This window comes from Typopeltis vanoorti, chromosome 9, assembly GCF_054136105.1.
Source record: "Typopeltis vanoorti isolate ZY-2024b chromosome 9, IOZ_Tvanoo_1.0, whole genome shotgun sequence".
Lineage (NCBI taxonomy): Eukaryota > Metazoa > Arthropoda > Arachnida > Uropygi > Thelyphonidae > Typopeltis > Typopeltis vanoorti.
This window is the reverse complement of record NC_143557.1, coordinates 19,966,749-19,991,380: the sequence shown is the minus strand read 5'-3', so window position 1 is coordinate 19,991,380 and position 24,632 is coordinate 19,966,749. Positions and strand designations below refer to the sequence as shown.

General features: G+C 37.3%; 1 protein-coding gene across 4 annotated transcripts in view; it reads left to right on the top strand.

Annotated features, from left to right (window-relative positions):
- Positions 1-24,632, top strand: part of LOC150102912 (uncharacterized) — a 536,005-nt gene that overhangs the window by 381,009 nt on the left and 130,364 nt on the right. For all 4 annotated transcript variants that reach the window (XM_090397626.1, XM_090397627.1, XM_090397628.1 and 1 more), the window contains one exon: positions 16,086-19,013. In XM_090397626.1, the coding sequence (XP_090253752.1) occupies positions 16,086-19,013 (2,928 nt within the window). The remainder of the gene's footprint in view (positions 1-16,085; positions 19,014-24,632) is intronic.

The window sequence follows — 24,632 nt, the reverse complement described above, 5'->3', positions numbered from 1 at the left end:
TATAACCACTCATATTGTGCTTCTTCCAGATCACATACCTTCCTCTGGATTCATCCATTTCATGCCTACTCTATTTACCTTCTTGACCTTTGGAATACATTCTGATATAGCGTCCACCAAATAGTTCTTGAGATATAATGACTACTAAGATAAAGGTAATGCTACTGTTGTTTTAAATCGTACAGCTTATCTGCATAAAATTATTCAATTAGTCTGCAAGTAATTTATACCCCAGTATAACAGTGAAGTAGAATTTAAAAAAAAAGAGATAAAGACTTAAGTGTATCAGTTCATGACCATCAGAAACTATTAAAAATGTATTATCTCACTATGCAGGCACTCCAAGAATCTACATTTATTAAGAAAATTACTCTTGGGAAACATAATTGATTAGTTTTTCATGTATATGTCTCTTTTTTTTTTAACAAATGTCCCAGCCAGTGATACATTTCTTCTTTTACAGGACAAATTTTCAACTAATGTCAATGCCCTCTTTGTCCACATACTGCATTCTGGTTACTTCATTTGGCAAAATAATTTTTATATACAAAAAGAAGTTTTGACATGGTTTTGCCACTGTCTCCTTGAGCTGCTGACAAATTTTATTAAGGAAGCTTTTAAGTAGCATACATGTGTTCTAGATTTCTCTGCTTTAAAACCCAGAATTTGGCTCAAATATTTAGAAACTATTCTCATTCCTTAACCACCAGCAAACAATACAAACACATACTATGATTGAAATTGAAAACCGAATATCCATTTATTTATGCAAGAAAAACTGCCCGAAGGAAGATGTAATTACACTAGTCATATGTCTTCCTTCAGGCACAGCTTTAATCCAACACATTCCAACTAGTATATGTGTAAGGGTCTATGATCCTTAACAGAAATCAGCACAAAAACGTGATGCTATTAACACTAATAAAACAGAGCAATAACAATTTGAAAATTATCAGCCATGTTTTTATAAGCAGCAAAATACTAACAAATAAAATTCTTTGCTAGACTACTGTTAGTGTTTATATTGTTGAGTTTGAGTATTCATTTGGAATAACAGGTGGGAGTGCATGTCATTTACATTAATATGAAGGCCACAAATGTTGGTGAATCAAAAATAAAAAAACATGCATTGATTTTTTTGTTTGATTTTTGCTATTTTTATGGGGGGATGGTTTGCTATTGTTTTCTGTGGGAGATTTTTTGGGACCCATAGAATAATTATATTTCTTTATGGTCAACATGGATAATTAAGAATAAGAAAAAAGAGTAAAAGTATGTAATTGAATCAGGAAGACTCTCCATGTCTCCCACACAAGAGAATGAGGTCTCTAGTCCATATGTTATAAATTAAAAATGCCAAGAAATTATCTTCTTGGTTTATCCTTTATTCTAGTGTAAGCAAACAAAGTTTGCACGTGAAGTCACTTCATGACTCGGCTACTTGTATATAGAGGCTAATGACTTCCCATCACTTGCTTTAGTATCCCATGCGCATATCCTAGCAGACATGTATAATGTTATGCATTATGGGAAGAGCCACTAACCAGACTGGTTTCGACCTTTACTGAGGTCTCATCAGTGGGAGCCAGATCCAGAAAACAAATATTGAAACCAGTCTGGATAGTGTCCCTTCCCATAATGCATAGCATTATACATGTCTGTAAGGATATGTGCATTGCATTATGGAATACTGAGGCAATTGATGTGAAGTTTAGCCTAATCGTGAAGTGACTTCATGTGGAAACTTTGTTTGCCTATACTTGGATAAAGGATGAAACTAAGAATATAATTTCTTGGTATCTTTAATTTATAGTATAAACAAGTGAAAAAAACTTTCAAAGTCCATATGTGCCCTTAGCAGTAGTCCCCAAGATAACATGATACATCCTTTCCTTCATGCTTACATGGTGATCAAAATACATCATGAAAATTATGGAAACAACTACTGTGATAGAGTAACACTTTAAAGTAGCATACTATTATTATTATTATTATTATTATTATTATTATTATTATTATTATTATTATTATTATTCAGGCCTCCATGGAGTCAAAAGACTCATCGTGGGAGGTCCTTCCTAAGAACATAAAGTCTATCATACCACTCCTTAAACTCATTGACCGTTCTCGCCCTCACCACTCCATCAGGCAATGCATTCCATGGCTCAACCACCCTCCACGCAAAGAAACCACTCCTCACCCTCTTGCTCACAGTTTCCTTTCGTAACTTCCAGGGATGGCCTCCTGTCATCACTCCTTCCCACTGTTCAACCAAGCGAAAGAACTCCCCAGTGTCAACCCTGTAACCACCTCTCAACAGTTTCAAAGTCTCAATCATATCACCTCTCCTTCTTCTTTCCACCAAACTCTGCAATCCACATTCCCTCAGCCGATCCTCATAACTATCCTTGTACAGTCCTGAAACCATCTTTGTATCCTTTCCACAGTTAATTTATCCCCTTCAAATCCTGGGGACCAAATCTGAGAACAATAGTCCAAGTGTGGTCTGATCAGAGACTTATACAACGGAATGATCACCCTCTTATCTCTGCAGGTCAATGTCCTTCTCATAATTGCAGCAATCCTCTGTGCTACCTTCACCACCTTTGCAATATGTCCCCTAAACTTCAGGTTTCTATCAATCATCAACCCCAGATCTCTTGTCTCTCTCCCCAACTTCCTCCAGTATAACTCCTCCCATAGAGTATGCAGCATCCCATCGATATTTCCCAAACCTCAAGACCTTACATTTTGCTGCGTAAACCGACATCCCCATTCATTTGCCCATCTATCTAGCTTATTCAAATCCTCTTGCAGGGTTACCACATCTGCACTATTACTAATAATCCTTCCCAGCTTCGCATCATCCGCAAACAACTGAATACCTCCTTGCAATTCACTGGCAATGTCATTGATATAAAGGTTAAACAATATAGGTTGCAGTACTGAGCCCTGTGGGACCCCACTTGTAACCCTCTGTCTCCTTGAAACTGCTCCACTACACACAACTCTCTGATACCTATCAGACAGCCAATCCTGAATCCAGTCCAATCTGACATCCAGACCCATGTGCTGCAACTTAAATATCAGCTTATCATGTGGCACCCTGTCAAATGCCTTTGCTAAGTCTAAGAAAATTGCAGTATATGCCTTTCCCTCATCTAATATTCTTGTAACTTTATTATAAAAGGCTAGCATATTGCTAAAACAAGAGCGCCCTTTCACAAATCCATGTTGACTCTCACAGATAACATTACCCTCATCTGCCCAATGCTGTATACGGTCCCTCACTACTTTCTCCAAGATCTTAACAACTACTGATGACACACAGGCTGGCCTATAATTAGACACTTCCAGTCTGTTACTACCCTTATGCAATGCCACTATTTTACCTTCCTTCCATTCCTTGGGCACCTTTGCTGAAGCCAGACTTTCATTGAAAAGCCAGGTTAAAGGCACTGTCAGTTCCCTATCACATTCTCTCAAAACTCGTGGTGAAATACCATACATTCCCAAAGCTTTACTGACATCCAGAGTACTCAGTATCTGAAACACACTCTCCTCCTGTACCTCTAAACCTCGAACCAGCCCTATCCCTCTAGCATTAAAACTGACTCCTCTAGGATGAAATACTCCAATAAAGTGTTCATTGAACAATTCCACTAAGTCCTCTGCATCAGTCACTCTATTCCCATTTTTATCCCACAATATCATTCTTCCACAGTCATTTCTCCTCCTACTGGCCTATTAAATACGTGTATTTAATAGTTTAAAATAAACACTCGATGCTCTGACCTTCACATTAAGGTCATCATCTGGAGTAGACACACACACACACACACACACACACACACACACACACACACACACACACACACAAAGAAACAAGCTGCACTACAATCTACATGACATGCTAAAGTTACTAACAGTTACAACTATTGACCTGACCTCTGGTGTAAAAAAAAAACCTTACTACATCAGAGCTAGAGTCCTGTTATTATTATTCAGGGTTTGCTGCAAAATTAAGCTGGCTGAATGTGTGCAATCCAAATTTTTGGGATTTTTATGTCACCATTATTGTTAAGATTAGGGTGGTTAATCAAAATTTCATGTGCTTCTTTAAATTATGAATGGAAATTTAAAAAAGCATGTGAAATTTTGTTTAAGTTTGTAGCAATGCCAGATGTTTTGGTGAAATCTAGAAAAAAATCATTGTACATGCATTACACTAATCAGTTACCCTTGTAACTTTATTATAGAATATGATCAGATTACAAATACAAGATAACTCTGTACCAGTCCATGGTGAATCTAGAAATAACTTACCCTCACTTAGTGCAGTGAGTTCATATTATTATGATTATCCATCCCATCCCATCTCATCTTCCTTTTTGTGTTAGGCTGAATGATCTAGCCTAGTCAAGTAACTTGGCATCAGTTCTATAATACTGCTTTCAATAGGACAATCCTATTGGCATTGTCTGCTATGACTTTATATTGCATGTGTTCTTCTGGCAGGCTTGCCTGTTATTCAGGATGAAGAATTCAAGTTTCTGGGAGAAAAAAACCATGCCACCTCTCTATGAGAACTGGTTAACTCACCTTCACTTGTAAAGCACAGATAAAGGTTTTTCATGTCTAGGATGGGATTTGAACCCAGGTCTTTCTCACCAAGGACATTGTCATAACTTACTGAGCTATGGAGACTTTTATTATTATTAGTAGTAGTTCATATTATTATTATTATCGGTTGTAGTTCTTCATTAGTATTATAACTACTGAAGTAAAAAAGAAATCCAAAGTGGACCGTTAGTTTGATATTTATTTTTATCATTGTCGTTAATGCATCTACACTTGCCCCTTTTCACTCCTTCGAGTCTCTTCCATTTGTAATGGAATGGAAACTCATTCAATCTCACTAAAACTCTTGAATAAAATTTAAAAAACTATTATTTTTTTTAAATGATAATTCTATAAAAAGAATTAGAAAGTGTTGTTAGTTTAAAGAGCTCTTATCAACTTATTAAAGAGATCTTAACATCCATAGTCATTATCAGTCATAGTCATGGCTGCTCGTGGCTAGAAATCGTGGGGATGCTGTAACTTTCGAAATATACATACACACTGTAAGTACAGAATGTATATATATTTATGTGTTTAGATAAAATATCAAAATTATGGTAAACATTTAAAAAAAATTAAACATTAAAAAATATTGTTTATCATCAGCTACTGGAACAAATCTGAAAACAAACCCCAACTCAACATCACCAGAGTTAAAGATTGGTACTGTCAACGTAAGAAGCCTGAATGGCAAAGAAATGGAGCTAGATGAGGAATTAAATAAGTACCAGATCGACATAATAGGGGTGACTGAAACAAAAAAGACCCAAACTGGTGAGATCTTTCTGAGCAATAAATACAAAATGTTATATTCAGGCAATGACAATCAAGGAAAAGAAGGAGCAGCCATGGTATTCAACACAAAATACGAGGCTAATCTTCTTGAATGGTAGTCAGTGAGAATGGGGAACTGGACAATGAGACTTATTTGTGCCTATGGTCCCACAGAAGGTTCTACTAAGGTAGAAGTGGAGGAATTTTTTGAGGCTTTAGAAAAAGCAACTAACACAATGAAAAATGAAAAGTTGGTCCTTGTTGGGGATCTAAATAGCAGAGTAGGAAATGATTGTGAGACATACAAAAATATTTTGGGAAAATTGGGAGAAAAGAGCAAAGCTAATAATAATGGCAAATATCTGTTTGATTTCTGCTCAGGACATGGACTGGTTATTACTAACACCATGTTCCAACATAAAAATGTGCACAAATTCACATGGAGAGAAGAGGCTAGGAATAAGAAAAGTCTCATTGACTATGTTATTGTTGATAGTGATGTTTTCCCCCTGGTGCAGGACACCAGAGTGTACAGAGGATTTGAAACTGGAAGTGATCACTATTTAGTCTTGAGCAAGTTAAATTGATTTCATATTGAAAAGAAAAACATGTAAGAAAGTTTTAAAGCAAATAAAAGTTGAGCAGCTCTCAGATGTGAACTGTAGACTAAAATACACAAAGATTATTGAAGAAAAAATGAAAGAGTTTGAGAACAGAATCAAACCTTGGAGACTCAGTGGCAAACTCTGAAGAAAACGTTGATTGATTCTGCCAGAGAGGCATGTGGTGAGGTTGTCTGTAAGGATAAAAAAATCAGAACTCCCTGGTGGACACAGGAAGTTAAAGAGGCAGTGAAGGAAAAGAAGAAAGCATATCAAAATTTCCTGTCAAATAAGTCAGCTTGTGCTCTTAGAGAATATAGAGACAAATGCAAGAATGCTAAACACTGTGTAAAACTAGCTAAACAAAAGTCATGGGAAGACTTTGGCAAGAATATAGAAAATAAATATCAAGAAGGTGGCAAAACATTCTGGAGGTTGTTGAAGAAGCTTAGGAATGGAGGAAAGAGTGCTGTAAAAGGAGTTAGAGATGATAAAGGTGACATGAAAACTGGAGAAAAAGATATCCTTGAAGTATGGAGTAATTACTTTGAAAAACTGCTAAATGAAACAAGCAGTGATGACAGCACAGTGGTAAAAAATACTGACCAGACATGCAGTCAGGAATACATATCCATACTTGAAGTAGAAAAAGCCATCAAAGGCTTGAAATGTGGAAAGGCAGCAGGAGTAGATGATATTCGACCAGAAATGCTGAAGCATGGTGTTTTAAAAGTCTTACAGTGGCTGCACTACATAGTTCAGAATGCCTGGACAGAGGGACAAATTCCCGATGATTGGAGTAGAGCTCTCATAGTACCCATATATAAAAAGGGAAATAAAACTGCATGTGAGAATTACAGAGGTATTTCCCTACTGAGTGTTCCTGGCAAGATCTATGCAAGTATACTTGAGAAACGGTTGAGAAGAATTGTGGAAGAAAAACTTGGTGAAGAACAAGCTGGATTCAGGCCAAATAGAGGCTGTCAGGATCAGATCTTCACTTTACGAACAAATAGTCGAGAAAGCATGGGAATATAACAAAGCTCTGTATTTAAATTTTGTCGATTTGGAAAAGGCATATGACAAGGTGCCAAGAGAGAAGCTATTCAATATGCTGCAGTTATATGGTGTCAATTGGGCATTATATCAAGCAATACTTGGTCTTTATTTGAGTTGTAAGTCAGCAGTTAGAATTCAAGGAAGTACAGGAAGATGGTTTAATGTTAAATCTGGTGTGAGACAAGGATGTACATTATCCCCTCTGTTATTCATTATCTATATGGATCACATTATGAAGGAAGGTGGTATTAAACATTATATCAGAATTGGAGATGTTAATGTCAGCTCTTTGCTTTATGCAGATGATGTTATACTTCTAAATAAATCTGCTACAAGTCTGCAAGATTCTCTGACTAAATTGAATAGCTGTTGTAATAGATATGGTATGAAGGTCAGCAATAGAAAGACAAAGACAATGAAAATAGGCAGAATCATTGAAAATGTCAACTGTGTTGTGAATGGAGAACCTGTGGAACAAGTAAAACATTTCAGCTATTTAGGCACGATTTTTACTGAAGATGGTAAATTAAATATAGAAATAGACAACAGAATCAGCAAAGCTGGTATGGTGGGAAGTCAATTGAATAAATTCATATGAAATAAGAGAGAAATTAGTCGGAACACTAAATTAGCTGTATACAAGACAGTGTTCAAACCAGTTTTAACTTATGGATCTGAGAGCTGGGTCAGAAGTAAAACACTTGTCCAAACACTAGAGACCACAGATATGAGAGTCCTGAGAAAGATTAATGGCGTGAACAGATGGCATCAATGACAATATCATATTAAAAACAAGTATATTAGGAAAGATCTTGACATTGTTAGCATCCAGGAATACATTAGCAGAGCTAATCTCAGGTGGTATGGTCACTTAAACAGAATGGGCAAGGAAAGATTAGCAAAACAAGTGTTCTCTGCCAGGTTGGCAGGAAATTGACCCAGAGGAAGACCAAGATATAGGTGGATTGATACGGTACAAAGTGCCTTAGACAATAGAAATATAAGATCTGATAATGTTGGAGTCTTGACAAGTAACAGACTGATTTGGAGTAAAATTGTAGATAGGAAATTAATAATGATGTAATTTTTTTCATGTAGTACTATCATATCCTGTACACCCCTTGAGGGTACATGGCAGGAATTTGATGATGATGATGATGATGTTTATTATCAATAAAATTATACAGTTTAGTATAATTCAAAATTACCTAAAAATAAAATCCATTGCTTTAATTGTAATAAACGTAATTTACAATTTTTGGACATTACAATTAGATCCTTTAATTATACTGTCCAAATATTTAAAGAGACGGAGTATTTCAAATAATTCAAAATTACTTAAAATTAAATCCATTCCTTTAATTGTAATAAAAGGAATGGATTTACAATTTTTGGATATTACAATTAAATCCTTTAATTGTAATGTCTTAAATATTTAAAGAGATGAGTAAACACCATAAGCACTACGAACACTTTACTACTCCGCAAACTGCATATAAACAACAGTGGAACTGCGCGACAGTACCGCATTATGCTAATAGCTCACTATGATGTGCATATGCTTGCGTGTGTAGCAATATGAAGGACGCTAGTAGCACTGTGTTTATCACAGTGCTACTAGCGTCCTTCGCCCTCCTAAGTGATACAAGATGGATTTTTATTATTTTTTATAAAAAATAAGAGAACTATATAGAATTGTTGATGATAAAATTAAATATTACAAGCAAATATAAATAAATTAATAAATATATTTATATATCGAGAAAAATTGAGGGTACTGCAGTTCCACAGTGCCTATGCACGAGCCACCCCTGGTTATTATAAGATATAAACTCAGCTGCCTAGGGTCCAATTGGTATATCTGTTTCAGTGGAATACTTTTTATTCTAGCCAGCAACTTCATTAATTAGTAATTAACTTAGGATGGTAAATGTAAATATCATTCCCTCATATTTTCTCATAATAGAATTATGGGAAATTTTTAATGTCTCTATGATATATTGTTTAAAACTTCAGGAAAGAGAAATAACTATTTCTGTGAGTAAAGGATATAACTGGAACTGCAAGGCTCGTGATTATGAAAAGCTTAAGAGACAGCTTGGAGCAATAATGTGGAGTGAGGAAGAGTTTAGCAGAATGAAGACAACTGTTGTTTGGGTACCGACTCATTCACAGTTCATGCTCTCACTATCAGGCAAGGCATTCCACGATGCAACTATCCTTCATGCATAAAAGCCATCCCTTGCCATGTTGTTCATAATTTCCATTTGTAACTTCCAGGGATGCCCCCTCACACCCCTGCTGTCCTTGCTCCTTCCCCTTGTTCTACCATATGGAAGAACTCCCTAGTGTTAACCATATAACTGCCTCTCAACAGTTTAAATATCTCAATTGCATCACCTCTCCTTCAATCTACCAAACTTTTTAGTCCGCATGCCCTCAGGCTATTATCATAACTAACATTATACAGGCCTGTTATCATTCCTTTTACCTGCCTCTGCACCCTTTCCAGAGTTAATTTATCTATTTCAAATCCTGGTGACCAAATCTCAGCATAATAATCCGGATGTAGTCTGATCAGGACTTTACAATGGAATTACCACTCTTCTCTCTCTCTCTCTCTCTCTCTCTCTGCTAGTCAGTATCCTTCTCAATATTAATGCAATCCTATGGATTATCTTCACCCCTTTGCAGTATATCCTTGAAACTTTACATTTCTATCAGTTATCACCCCAAGATCCTTTGCCTCCTTCATTTCCTCTAGTACTTTCCACCAGAGTATGCTTTCCATCAGTGAATCTCAAACTTCAAGCCCTTACATTTAGTTGAATTAAATTGACACCTCTGTTTATATGCAACATATGCACTATTACTTATAACTCAACTTCACATCATTTGCAAACAACTAAATATTCCCTTGCAGTCCATTGACAATGTCATTGATATAGGTCCCATTAGTCAACCCTGTGGAACCCCCCCACACACCTTATAACCTTGTGCTTCCTTCATACTGCTCCTTCATACACAACTCTTTGATACCTATCAGACCAATCCAATTCACTCTCCTGACATCTAAACCAATATCTTCTTCTTCTTCTTCTTTCACTCTGCCTTATCCCATGTTAAATGGGGTCGGTTCACCAATCTTTAACCTTCCTCTTCCAAGTTCTCCGGTCCAGGGCATCCTTTGGACTCCATCCTTTCTCCCTAAGATCCTCTGTCATCTTATCCCTCCACCTGAGCTTGGGCCTGCCTCTTTTCCTCCTTCCCTCCAACTCCATATACTCCACTCTAAACCAATATGCTGTAACTTAAATATCAGCTTATCATGTAGCATCCTGTCAAATGCCTTTGTAAAAAAAAAAAAAAAAAAATCTTAACAACTGCAGAAGTACAAGTTAGCCTATAGTATGACACTTCCATTCTACCACTATCTATACAATGGCAATCTTGCCCTCCTTCCACTCTTTGGGTACCTTTCTCTATAGCCAGACTATCACCGAAAAGCCAAGTCCACAAAGCTGTCAGTTCCTTAATACATTCTCTTAAAACATTTCTAAATCCCATCCAATCACATTGCTTTATTAACATGCAGAGTACTTAGAAGTGCATTTTCCTTATACATTTTCCTACTTTTCTAAGTGAAATAACCCCAATAAAATGATCATTAAGTAACTCTGTTTTTGCATCAGTCATGTTGCTCCCAATTTCATCTAACACTATTGTTCTTCCACAGTCATTTCTCCTCCTACTCTCCACATACAGAATGAATTCCTTTGGATTTTCCTTGATCTCAGGGATAATCTTTCGATATTCAAATTTAGCCTTCCCAAACATGCTAGTCACTTTTGTGGCCTGAGTCTTATACTTCTTTCTTTTTTTTTTTTCAAACAGTTTCTGTTTGACATTGTTTGTCATCTACTTTACACCAAATCGTGTGCTCTTTTTCACTTGAGGTATGCAACTTCCTATTGTTGCTAATAAATTTTGGAAGTTTTTTTTCACTTGGTTAGACTATAATAAATTTACTTTAATCCTTTATCCAAGTGTAAGCAGACAAATTTGTGCCTGAAGTATCTTCAGGACTGAGGCAATTCGTGGTAAAGGTGGACCAAGCTGTCATCACTACTTGTCTTAGTATCTCCCATAATGCAAAGTATAATGCTATGCATTAAGGGAAGGGCCACTATGACTGGTTTCGACCTTTATTGAGGTCTCGTCAATGGGAGTCAGACACCTTTTAAACTAAATTAAAGAAAAAAAAAATCAGCTAACGCCTTTTTATTCCCGTATATACAGGGATTAGGCGAGGCTGTTTTTAGCCCTATCTAACTTTGGAGACTGAGTGGGCAGTTTAATCTCCACTGGTACCCAATCAGAGATAGCTGGCCCAAGGCTATCACTAATTAAATGGTACACAGTGAAGAGAGACGACTTTACAGGTGCCACTATCTCGTGGTCCCTAACCCTAACACTCGTATTTAATGTCTGAAATAATGTGGGTTCTACGGTCGATTTTCTTGAGTTTACGGGATGAAAAACCCGAGTTTCCGGGAGAAAAAACCTGCTTGCCTGTGCCAGAGATCGACTAACTCGGGAACTGGTCGAAAAAAAGCTTAAAAAAATTTCCTCTAGTCACCAATTAGACTCGAAACCAAGTCTTCCTTCGTGCGGCCAAGCACTGTCGTGTGCAAATGCCACATCCACTGAGCTACACAGGCTCCTAAACTAAATTTATTATTGTTGCTAATGAATATTTCTTCACTAGTTCTCATGCACCAATAATATCTTGCCATACCAATTCTTCCATCCATGGAACTGCCCCAAGCAGATTTCTGAGATTATGATAATCACCTGCCCTGTAATTCCATATAAATTCCTTTTTCCTAGATACTTCTCCATGTGTTGCACCCCCAGGTCAAGACTACAGGGTCACTCTATCCAATGGGTACAGGGATGACATTTCAGTTACAATCTTATCCTGTGATACTGTGACCAAATCCAAAACTCTTGAACCTTGTGTTGCTTTCACTGTATGTTTCTTATGATGTATGTACCTCGAGAATTCCAGAAATTCCATTCCCATACAACTAAGTGCTGTTTCCTCTTCTCCATTTTTTTAAATTTTTTTTTTTTTTTTATGTTGGGCTCATATACGAGAGGTTGGCTGGTCAACCTATAGTATGTTAGTACGATATATGGGTGGTGGGTTGGGAAAGGAGAAACTTGTTTACATTTGATTTAAAATCCTGTATATTGTATTCCTTGGGAAATATGTCAGGGGGGAGGGAGACTGTTCCACAGTACTGCAGTAGCAGGGATGAAGGAGGAGGAAAAGAAATTTGATTTGTTCTGTGGGTTTCAAGGCATACTGTGAAAAGCTGTATGTGCTCCAGTGGTCTTATTACAGAGTGGGGGAATTATTGATGCTGTTTCAGATGAACATTTCCTGTGGAAATATTTATAGAATATACAAATTGCAGAGACCAAGCATCTATGTGAAAGTGAGGGGAGCAGGTTGGTGAGAGATGGGTCATACATATCAGTCTGATTGCTCTCCTCTGTATTGAGTCAAGCATTTTTTGGAGCTTTTAGGAGCCCCACTCCAAATGTGAGAGCAATATTCGATAGCTGGGCAGATTTGTGATTTGTATAATGTTAACAGCTGTTTAGAGGTGAAGTAGTGGCTTGAGCGAAAGAGAAAACCTAGTTTTTTGGAAGCTGAGGATGCAATGGTTGTGATGTGTTTATGCCAGGAGAGGCTTGATATCAGGGTAATTCCAAGAAGAGAAATCTCATCTTGTCTGGGAAATTGAGTGTTATTGAAAACAATGCTGGTTTTTAATAACACTCAATTTCTCACAAAAAAGAAAAATGATTCTTTTTTGTGAGATTTACTCCTAATATCTTTCATAATGATCACCCATTTTGCACTTGCCCAACTCAACTGTGTAAACATCTCCTGCTCTTAACCCTCTGTGTACCCTGGCTTATAACAGCATCTCACTAAATATCCTATCCTGCTCACCTCCACCTAACACCATACATTCTCAAAACGATTAGTACCATTTCCCTTTCCATTACCATTCTACACAGATAGGATACAACTCATCACTTATCATAAGTAATCAGTTGCACAGGATAAGGACAAACAACCACCACATTTTTTCTTCCTATCCTGATGAAATATGCTATGCCCTACTACTTCTCTCAGTATATCAACCATGTTTCACTGAATCTAATAGTTTTTGGACAAGCTGAGGCTATCAGTGCTACTAATTTTTCTCCTTTATTCCTGATACTCCTGGCATAAAATTGCCATTGTTTCTATACCTATTATTATTCCTGCTAGACTCCATTTGACTCTGCATTACACCATACATTTCCCCCATCTCTGCAATGACTATACTTACAAAAGACCACCCCTGCTTCCATCTACCCTGACAAATCTAGTTTCTCTGGACTAATATTCTCACTTTCTCCAAAAACAACATTCTCTCCAGATGCCTATGTCCTTCCATGTTCAAATGCAGTAAATTTCTCACATACAGCTCCTTTCTATCATCAAATGCACTCCACGCATTCACATAATCCAAGTTTCTCTTTCAACACATTCTTGTTATCATACCATTCATACTGGTGCTCTTCTCCTCAACTCTGCATTATCATATCTGGTTAACTTGCATATTATCTTCCCTCTCACTCCTCTGTAGTACAACTTCAAGCACAAACCTAAAATCTCTTGCTACCCAATTCACGCCATCTCTTGGGTCATTTGTATCCATCATCATAATTATCTCATCCACAGTCACCTTATTTAATTGTCATAAGCACACTGTCTATTGTTCCCCTGACCAAGTACTTCTCTGGAATTCTGTTTTTGCACTCCACAAATCATTGAATCTCCACACATCTCACTGTTATGTTGTTGCATCCCTCACTCTCTTCCTCCACCTTGCACTCCCACACCTGCTTGCCTGTCTCATCTCTCTATCCCTATCTTGCCTTCCTCACATCCCCCCCCCCCTCTCTCTCTCTCCTTCTACCATTCCCACGACTCTGTCTCTTCATCTCTCACTCCTACTCTTCTTTACTTCACATCAACTAAACTTTCCAGTCTCCTGATCTCTTTTTTTATCCTTCAGAACTCATTCTTTATATGTTCCACTTCTTCTCTCAGTATCTCTATCTCCAAACAACCTACTCTTGCTTGATATTCACCCACTCAGTCATCACTATCCTCCAAATTTTTTACACTCCCTGTATTCATCATTAGGGAGTGTAAAAGTACTTCCACATGATGCTCATCTTCCTCACTCTTGTTTGCACTATTTGTCTTTCTCTGTTGGCATTCACTTATTTCTGACACACTGCTCCCAAAGTCAATTATGTTGATACCCATGCTGCCAAGTTCTTCCCATTTCTGCATTTTATGCAGTCATGCATACCCTGGTCTTTTGTTTGCTACATTCCCAACATCCCAAAAGAGGAGAGTCAATAGTGGTGTGCCAAAAGAATCTGATTTGGAACCATTGTATATTAATGATATTGGGATGGGGTTTAACTGGAGATATGAAACTGATTGTAAATGGTTTAAAAGTTAGGAAGAACAATGAAGTGTCAAATAGATGTTAATGCTTTAAAGTCTGATTTGAATAGATTACATGAGTGGGAAAGCTGGTGGATCAGTGTTGCAAAGTATAAGGTTTTAAAATTTAGTATGCAAGGATGGTATGCAAAGTTATATACTTGATAGAAAAATTTCCAAGGAGATAGGTAGAGGAGATGAGAGATCTGGGAATAGTGGGTCAGGAACTAGAAGCTGTCACATTGCACATTCAGAGTTCCTATGGATTATTTTGAACTGATTTGGGTATCTGGTTTATTTGGAAAATGAGACTGTATTAAAAACTGTCCAGAGTAGATTGACTGAATAAGGTAGTATTTGGTCTTTGGAATGTGGAGTAAGAAGTCAGATTGAGGAAATGTAATTTGCAAACTTTTGTAGACAAGAGGAGGAGGAGGAGAGAGAATATGATTGAGACATATAAGTTGGTAAGTGGTTGTTCCCAGGTTAATATGGAAGAAATTTTTTATAAAAATGGAAGTTAGGGGTAAAATGAGAGGTCATCCCTGAAAACTGTGTATGGAGTGTGTGAGCAAGGGAGGAAGGAGCAGGTTCTTTGCATTGAAGTGGTTGGTGAGTGGAATGCATTGCCAGAGTGTGGTGAATGTGGTTATGCTGAATGAATTTAAAGCACAGCTTGATGAACTTAATGTATGATAATGTCTACCTCATGCAGAGTCTTTTGAGTTAATGAAAGTGTAGTATTAATGATAATAATTTAATGGTCAGCTTGCATTGCAAAGCACATGAAAACAACTAAGATAGGCATTCACACAACAACAACAACATATGTCTTGGATCAGAAATACATGTTCAGATCTTCTCTAGGATACAAAGATTTTATTTTGGGCCTTTGAACCAAAGATTAATTATGCAACTTTGGAGGGTTTCATTCTACAAACCAGAAAAACTGATCAGATAACACACACCACACTAACCTCACTACACTAACCTCAGAGCCTTAGTGGGCTGTAATTCTAACTGATACAGCAATCTTCAATTTGTGGTGTTGGTTAGATCACTTCACTCCATCATTAACCTTTATTGCAAATGCACCATCTAAAATTCCAGTTTATACTTTATTATGAGTGCCTGTTTTTATGCATATATTGTTATGTATGTGATACACTATATAATTTTGCTACTGACAAATAATCTTCTATCTTGATTTTTAAGTGGAAAGCAATTTAGATGATTTTCTGCTTTGTTTTGGATTATGTAAAATGCTTGATAATACATTGGTCCTTTTATTTCCAATTTTTTTTTTTTTTTTCAATTAGCTTCACATAAAATTGACACAGATGTGATTTTGGTAATGTTAGCAATGTAATCATTTTTAAGTTTTGCATTGATATATTTTGCATAGTTTATTTCATTTAACAGTGTTTATTCTTCAATAGGGTTCACATTGCCAGTCTAATAATTACCCATCCTATCAGCCTCCATCTCCCTATCGACCTCATCCAGTATCACCACCTGCTCATGCTCATCAGTACAACAGTCACACCAGTCACCAGATTCATTCTGGTATACCATATAATTCTAGCCATCAGTTGAGTCCTTATGGTTCAAGCCAGAGTCATTATGGCTCGCTCAGTCAGGAAATGTATAGCAGTCGCCCTTCAATATACAGTAATAGCAGCCGAGGTATGCAACAAATAAAAACCTCATGGGGGGATAATAGCAACAGTAGTACTGATATAATGCAGTATAACCAACCTTCACCTAGACCTCCTATGATGCCCCCTCCTCCAATGCATTCACCACCACATGTCAGTATGAGTGCAACACCTGGACCTCCACCGCCTCATTATCGTCAGATGTCAGTAGTATCTTCTTCTAGCCACTCACCACATTCTTGGTCACAGTCTCAAATACCTAGTCCAAGTGTCTTGCATTCTCCACGTACCACTCCTTCACCTTTACCAAGTCATGCTAGATCACCAGGACACAGCCAACCTTTTTCTCCACCTCCTACAGCTCCATCACCTCATCATCCACCTTCTGCAATCACACCCCATCCTCAGGTTCAGAAAACTGCACCATCCCCCCCTACTACAGTATCTTCTGGTGTTGGGCAGCAACCTCTTTGTAATAGCCCAACTGGTCAAGTTGGAAATAGTGATCCATTGCAGTCTCTTCAAAAAATGGTTATGCTTGATTCAGAAACTGTGGAATCACCTATTACTCGAGCTAGTTATGAAATGGCCACCAACCAAGGAAACCCACCAGTGACAAATAGACCTGCTTCTTATTTTTCTGTGGAACAGTTAACAGGAAGTGATCCAGGTTCACCTTATCCAACTTATTACAATTTAGACCAAAACAGACTGTGCACCCCACCACGCACATGCATGTCAACACCAACAAGTTCAACTTTTTCTTCTGCTCCTGATTCTACGTCCAGTAACTCTCCACGTAGTGACTCTCGCACTACAACTGCTAGTGCAGATTCATCAACAGTAGGCCAAGTAAATGGAGAACTACCACATCCAGATAATCAGGGAAGAAGACCAGACTTTGAATCATTTGGTGTTGTTGATGTAAGAATGACTAATGGGAACCATTTGGGTGATGCTTCAACTCGTGATGAGCTTGGTCCTCTTTCCAGTGATTCAGAAAATAAAGACTCCCATGACTTCATTCATCATTTGAGTAACAGTGATGACATTCCTGATGGAGATGGGAAAACTGATCTTCGAACTGCCTTCAGAAAATCTTCCAAATCTCCAAGAGGGAGGAGACGGATCATTGGACAAGATCTTGCTGATCCATCGTTTTTAGAAAGCTCATTTGACAAACTTCCAAGAAACAAAACTATTTTGATGACAGCAGGAAGAAGGAACTCCACACTTCAAGAATTTGAAATCACCAATGGACAACCTGATGGTACAAATGAAGAAGCTTACCCAAATGAAAGCTTTACTCCAAGGCCGATCCATTATTTTAACCCAGCAGGTCGATGGAACAAAGTTGCAAACCTTGGAGATGGCTTTTCTACAATCCAAGATAAAAATTGTTTCTCAGAGGATTGTATGGCAATGTCTCTGAGTACACCAGCAAAACGAGGGAGAAGAAAAAAAGTTGTGCCTAAGCAAGAAGGCATATCTAGTGAATGGGATTTGCCATATAATACTGAAATTGGCATTCATCGTTCCCGACCATTGAAGACTCCATCAGTACGAGGACGAAGGGGTGGAAGACGTAGAGGTTCTGGAGTGTTTCCTTTAAGTAGCAGTGAAAGCCATTTAGAAATGTACCATAGTGAAAATCACTTATCAGTGAGGAATCAGCCTACAAATGGCTTAGGTGAGATAAATACTGTGAATTCTCCAGATAAAGATATTTCATGGCAAGGACATAATCTTCATTTAGGAACTTCTCAAGGAATTGGGACAGAATATGTACATAAAGATGCTACTTCAATGAAACCACCAATGATGGATTCATTACCTATGAATTCTGCTGTAAGTTCAAACCATCCAAATTCTCAGCAGCCTAATAATTTTCCTTCTGATTTACCACCTGATGACAGATCACGGGGGCCATTGATTTTTACAGTAACTAAAGATGGGAATACTGTGAAACTTCAAGAGGGACCTTTATCATCTGCTACCAATACACAATCTCAATTTTATGATACATCGTTGGGACAGATGCCATCACAGCCTCCTAAAAAGAAGAGAGGGAGGCCTTTTGGAAGTAAAAATAAACCAAAACCCCCTGGAGAGGTTAGACAACCAAGAAGACGAAGAAGAAAGACTGAACTTGTTCATGAACGAGAGCAGATCAGTTTTCTCAAAAAACCACTATCTGGTCCATATGTTCATGTTTTAGGATCAAGGGAAAAACCACGATCTGTAGTTGTTGTGAATATGCCACCCAAAGATGAAGAGAAGGATATTAAACTTTTAAAACAAAAAAGACAGCTTCAGTTAGGAAATGTTATAAGGCAGAAATTAGGTCTTGGACCTTGCAATTCTCTCTCACCTTTGTATGATGCTGTTAGTAAGGACAAAAGCTGGCTTTGTGCTTTGTGTTGTAAAAGTAGCCATTATCAAGGTCTAGGAGATCTCTTTGGACCATACTATTTGAATGGGGACCAGAAACTGCCGTCCGCTGCATCTAATCCTCCCTCACCCATCACTCCAGCAGCAAGTACTATATGTGATGTTGCAGAAGGTGATGCTGATGAGGAGCAACAAGATGTTGTGGAATCTTTGTCCAGTTGCAATGCAGAAGTCATTCGAAGAGTTCGCACAAAACGAAAAAGATCTGAAATCATAGAGCAGTTTTTTAAGGCTGCTTTGTATAAAAAGGATAAACAGGTAAGTGATGTTTTCACTCTTAAACAGTAACTTTTATGTTGTTCAGCTTTCTCTTTACATGTGAATTGTTTTCATTCTTAAGTGAAGATAATGACTATTTATATCATGGTAAAATGCAAAAAAATTAAATTTGATGTCTTTTTATACGAGCTTCACAAAATGTATAGCAGCTATTAGATGTTTTTGTCTATCTGTCAAGTTAGTATGCTTATAATAAATTTAGTTTAATCCTTTATCCAAGTGTGTGCAAACAAAGTTTGCACCTGAAAGTATCTTCAGGACTGGGGTAAAGTGGTACAACACCAGGTAACTCCTTGCAAAGGTGGAGCAAGCTACCAACACTCCTATCTCAGTATCTCCCATAATGCAAAACACATCTCTTTGCGGATATGTATAATGTTATGCATTAAGGGAAGGGCCACTACCCGGACTAGTTTCGACCTTTATTGAGGTCTCTTCAGTGGGAGCCAGGCCCAAGTGGAGATACCAAGGCAGAAGCATTAGCAAGGTCATCTCCTCCTATAGGACTGCCAAATGGTGTGCCACCTTTTTATTAAATTACTCTGGATTTAGAGAAAGTTGAAAGTTTATTTTTCACTTGGTTAGAGTATAATAAATTTAGTTTAATCCTTTATCCAAGTGTGTGCAAACAAAGTTTGCGCCTGAAAGTATCTTCAGGACTGGGGTAAAGTGGTACAACACCGGGCAACTCCTTGCAAAGGTGGAGCAAGCTGCCAACACTCCTATCTTAGTATCTCCCATAATGCAAAACACATCTCCTTGTGGATATGTATAATGTTATGCATTAAGGAAAGGGCCACTACCTTTGGCAGCTCCTATAGGAGGAGATGACCTTGCTAATGCTTCTGCCTTGGTATCTCCACTTGGGCCTGGCTCCCACTGAAGAGACCTCAATAAAGTTCGAAACTAGTCTGGGTAGTGGCCCTTCCCTTAATGCATAACATTATACATATCCACAAGGAGATGTGTTTTGTATTATGGGAGATACTGAGATAGGAGTGTTGGTAGCTTGGTCCACCTTTGCAAGGAGTTGCCTGGTGTTGTACCACTTTACCCCAGTCCTGAAGATACTTTCAGGCGCAAGCTTTGTTTGCACACACTTGGATAAAGGATTGAACTAAATTTATTATAGTCTAACCAAGTGAAAAATAAACTTTTAGTATGCTTATAACTTTTTCTAGTTGGACAGATTTCATTCTGTTTGTGAATTTTACATATACACCGAATCTCATCTTAATTTTAGTTTAAATCAGATCACCTTTAGTGGTAGAATTTGCTGAATTGATGTAATAATACTAGAATGACTGGATGAAATGCAATTAAATTTAATAGTATTTTATAAAATTTTCAGTAGCAGTAGTACCATTTTTAGTGGGAAGAATGATTTGAAATAATACTATATTATTATAATACTATAATAATAATAATAATGCTTTGAATTATATAGACAAACTGCTTATGGTACATTGCAATAACCATGTTATTGTACAAGAATTGTTTTGTAAACGTGCCTTTCTGTAATTCTATAATTATTTACATTTTTAATTTAAAGAAAAATCATAGAAATTGCTTAAATTTTATTATTAATAACATCAGACCTCCATGGTGTCAAAAGAGGTATCACAAGAAGTCTGCACTATCACATGCATCATCATTGAATCATCTCTTAAACTCATTCACATTTTCACATTCAGCAGCACATTACACAACCACTCTCCATGCAAAGATCCTACTCTTAACCCTTCCCCCCTTTGAGCCTCAGTTGGTATCAGTGATGCCCTTTGGTTGGAAACACCTGGTCTTGAATCCAGTCCAGGATGCAAAGGACCTTTATAAAGGCTTTCAACTGAAGGTGATTTAGCCAGTCACATATGTAGGGGAGCTTGATTTTTCCTCCCAAAAATTCAAGTTTTTTTATGCTGCATAACAGGATAGCTGTATGCAGTTAGCAGGCAATATACACTGGTCTCATAAGCTTAGTTGTTTTAACCATAATTTCAAATAACCAACCAATCTTCTTATGCCTTCATTCTGTGAAAAATCTCTTTTCACATTAATCTGATAACAGCCCCTCACCAACTTATGTGTCAGTTATATACTCCCCCATCCTTCCTCCTCCCATTGACAGGGCTCTGCAACTTGGCATTCCCAAATCTATCTTAATGTTCAGAATTCCAAAGACCTTGATACCACTTTAGTTCAGTCTTCTCTGGACTCTCTCCTAGTACTACACTCATCCCCTTGAAAATCAGGCAACCAGATCTGTGCAGTGTAATCTATATGTAGCCTCCTGAAGGTGTTATACTATAGAACAATAACTGCTTTGCTTCTACATGTCATGGTCCTCCTCATTATTGCCTTTGCTATTGCTTTTGCTAAAATTATGAAGACATAACATTGCTTGACCAAGCAATGTTTTGTCTTCAGAATTTTAGCATTGTGATTCCCTAAACTTCAGATCCTTATCCCTGAAGGCACTCACTTTCCTGCTCACACGGTCTATTCAGATTTTCTTGTAAGGCCACAATGTATGCATTTCTCTTCATATTTTTCTCCAATTTTGCATATTGTTTGCCATACTTAATATGATCTACTGTCTTTCTCAGTTAAGATATGTAATTATTAACTAAAGAATTTAAACTCCAGGTTTAAAGAGTATGAAACACATTAGACATAGTAAAGATTTATTGAAAATTAGCAACAGATATTTCATACCAAAAATAACAGTATATCATCAACATGGAATGAATAAGCAGTTATTATTATATTATTATTAAACCTCCAGGTGAGGCAAGAACTCATATAAGAAAACTATATATCACTCACACCACTTGCCATACCTTCTCTTAAACTCATTCCCACTAGATTCAATCACTACTACAACAGGCAAACTGTTCCACTCACTTGGGGTTTTGTGAAAGAAAAATTTGGCTCTCATTCCTTTCTTAACTACACATAAACTTAACTTCTACAGATGTCTCCATGTCCACCCCTCATCTTCCATAAAATAACAAATTTTTTCAACCAGTATCCTTTAATGCCCTCTCAGCAGTTTATAGATTTCTATTATGTCACCCTTCTTTCTCCTGTTTACCAGTATCTTCAGCCCACATATTCTCAATCTATTCATGTAATCTACATTATATAATCCTGAGATCATCTTGGGATTATGGAAGAGTTGTGTATGGATATTCGATGATAAGAGGTATACTTAGTGACAAAGTGATGAAAACATATTTCTCAGGTTGTGAAGATCAAGAATGAAGCTGTTAATTTACAGAGGGCAGAAGTGAAAGATTATTTTGGCTGCTGCGAATGATTTGAAAGGTGAAAAAAATGCAATGAGAGAAGATATGAAAAAGTTGCTGATATAAACGAAAAGAAAAATGAGAAAGTAAAGATGGTGAATCTTCTGCCATAGTATGACAGGAATGAATTGCGAAGAAGACCATGATTGTGAATGAGTGAATGAGAAGATTGTGCAGGAGGAATAGTGTGCAGTTTATAGACATATATAGAGTAGATTTGATGTATGAAAGGACTTGTGTATGCATGATGTGTATGAATTTGAATGGTTTGGGCATTAGATATTTGAAGAGAGTGTTGATCAGTGAGAGGTTGGAAATGTAAAATCAGGTAAACTAGAAGTATTGGGGTGAGGGGGTTACAGTCAAGTAAGTGTGAATTCAGTCACCCCTGAAACAAATGAATATGTATATAGAAATGATCATGCAATACTGAATGCAATTTGACAGGTATCAAATCCTAGGTAGATAATGACACTATGCAGTGGTAAATGTGGATGTGATGAAATGCATGTACATTAATGCCATAAGTATCAGAAATAGAAGAGAGAAGAGGCATTAATCAGCCCAAATTGGCAAAAATTATAGGCATCAGCGAGACCTGGTCAAAAAAAAAAAAAAAATCGTATAGTTACAGAGATAGAATATAAAGGATATTTTCGTTACAAAAAAGATAGAGAGAATCGGACAGGTGGTGGGAGTATATTTTTAAGTTCATGAGAAAAAGTTCATTTGAGGCTATCTGGTGTGAAATAGAGTCCAAATAGGATTTGGCAACTCCTATAGGTAAAGATGACCTTGCTATTGCTTCTGCCTGGTATCTCCACGTCTGGGTAGTGGCCCTTCCCTTAATGCATAACATTATACATATCCACAAGGAGATGTGTTTTGCATTATGGGAGATACTGAGATAGGAGTGATGTTAGCTTGGTCCATCTTTGCAACGAGTTTCCCGGTGTTGTACTACCTTACCCCAATCCTGAAGATACTTTCTGGTGCAAACTTTGTTTGCTCACACTTGGATTAAGGATTAAACTAAATTTATTATATGGAGACATACTGTAGTTAGTTTAGAGAGAGGAATGGGTGCATATTAAGATGGTAATTACCTAAAACAGCAACAGCATGTCATGGAGCAAACCAGGAGTTTCAGAGTGATGGATCTGGTAAAGAAGATACATTCATAATCATAGTAGACACTTTGCCTCCAGTCAGAGAAAGTGATCATGCAGTCTTGTTTTTGGAAGTTGCTAAACATGGTATTATTTATTAAGAAAGGGTTTATGTTGAACTATAAAACTGGACTTAGACGGTAGCTTCGAGCAGTGCCATGGCTTGAGAATCTGCAAGAAAAGAATGTCAGTAGTGCATGAAAAGTGGCCAGGGATTGTTTCAGAGAAGTAGTATCAGATTTTATACTCATGGTCAGGAGGATAAACCATGTTAGGATTAAGTGGATGAGTAGCGATATAAATAAAGCAAGGGCTGTAACCAAAGAAAACATTGTAGATGTTAAGGGAAATGGCTATGCCATGATACTGCTAGATTTTGCAAAAGCATTTGACAGAATACTGCATGGAAAACTATTACAAAAGTTTGAGTAAATTGGAATGGATATGAAGCTGGTAGTATGGATGTGGTGTGGCTGACAGATGGACACCAGAGAGAAGAATATGGTGCAGTGGAATGTTCGAGAAAGGAGGTGACTAGTGGAGTGCCTCAGGGTTCCACACTGTTTTCATCCTAATCTCTAATTTGTATATTGATGATATATGGAAACATTTAAGAGGGGATCTTTGTTTGCTGATGATACAAAACTGGGGTTGGCAGTTGTTGATAAAGATGATGTAGATATTCATTTAAATCATCCTGTAGGATGATTTAAATGAATTGGCATTGTGAGTGAAGGATAATGATTGTCAATATAATGTCTCAAAATGTGAGGTTATATAAGGTTATATGAATATGCACTTTGGATTACAAATGTTACATACTGTGTATCACTTGTAGACTCCATATAATAATGATAATACTCTTTGTAACTCTTCTTTGCATCCTTTCCACCCTTGAGGCCAAATCTGCACATAGTAGTCCAAGTGCAGTTGTATCATGGTCTTATAATGAGGCAAAATGACTTTTATATCTTTACATTGCAATGCTTGATCAACATTGTAGTTATCCTCTGATTGCATTTGCAATTTTTACTGTGTGATATCTGCCAGATATCACTTACTGATACCTGTCTATCAGCCACGCACTTATCTAAGCCAATAGTTTATATTAAATCCCACAT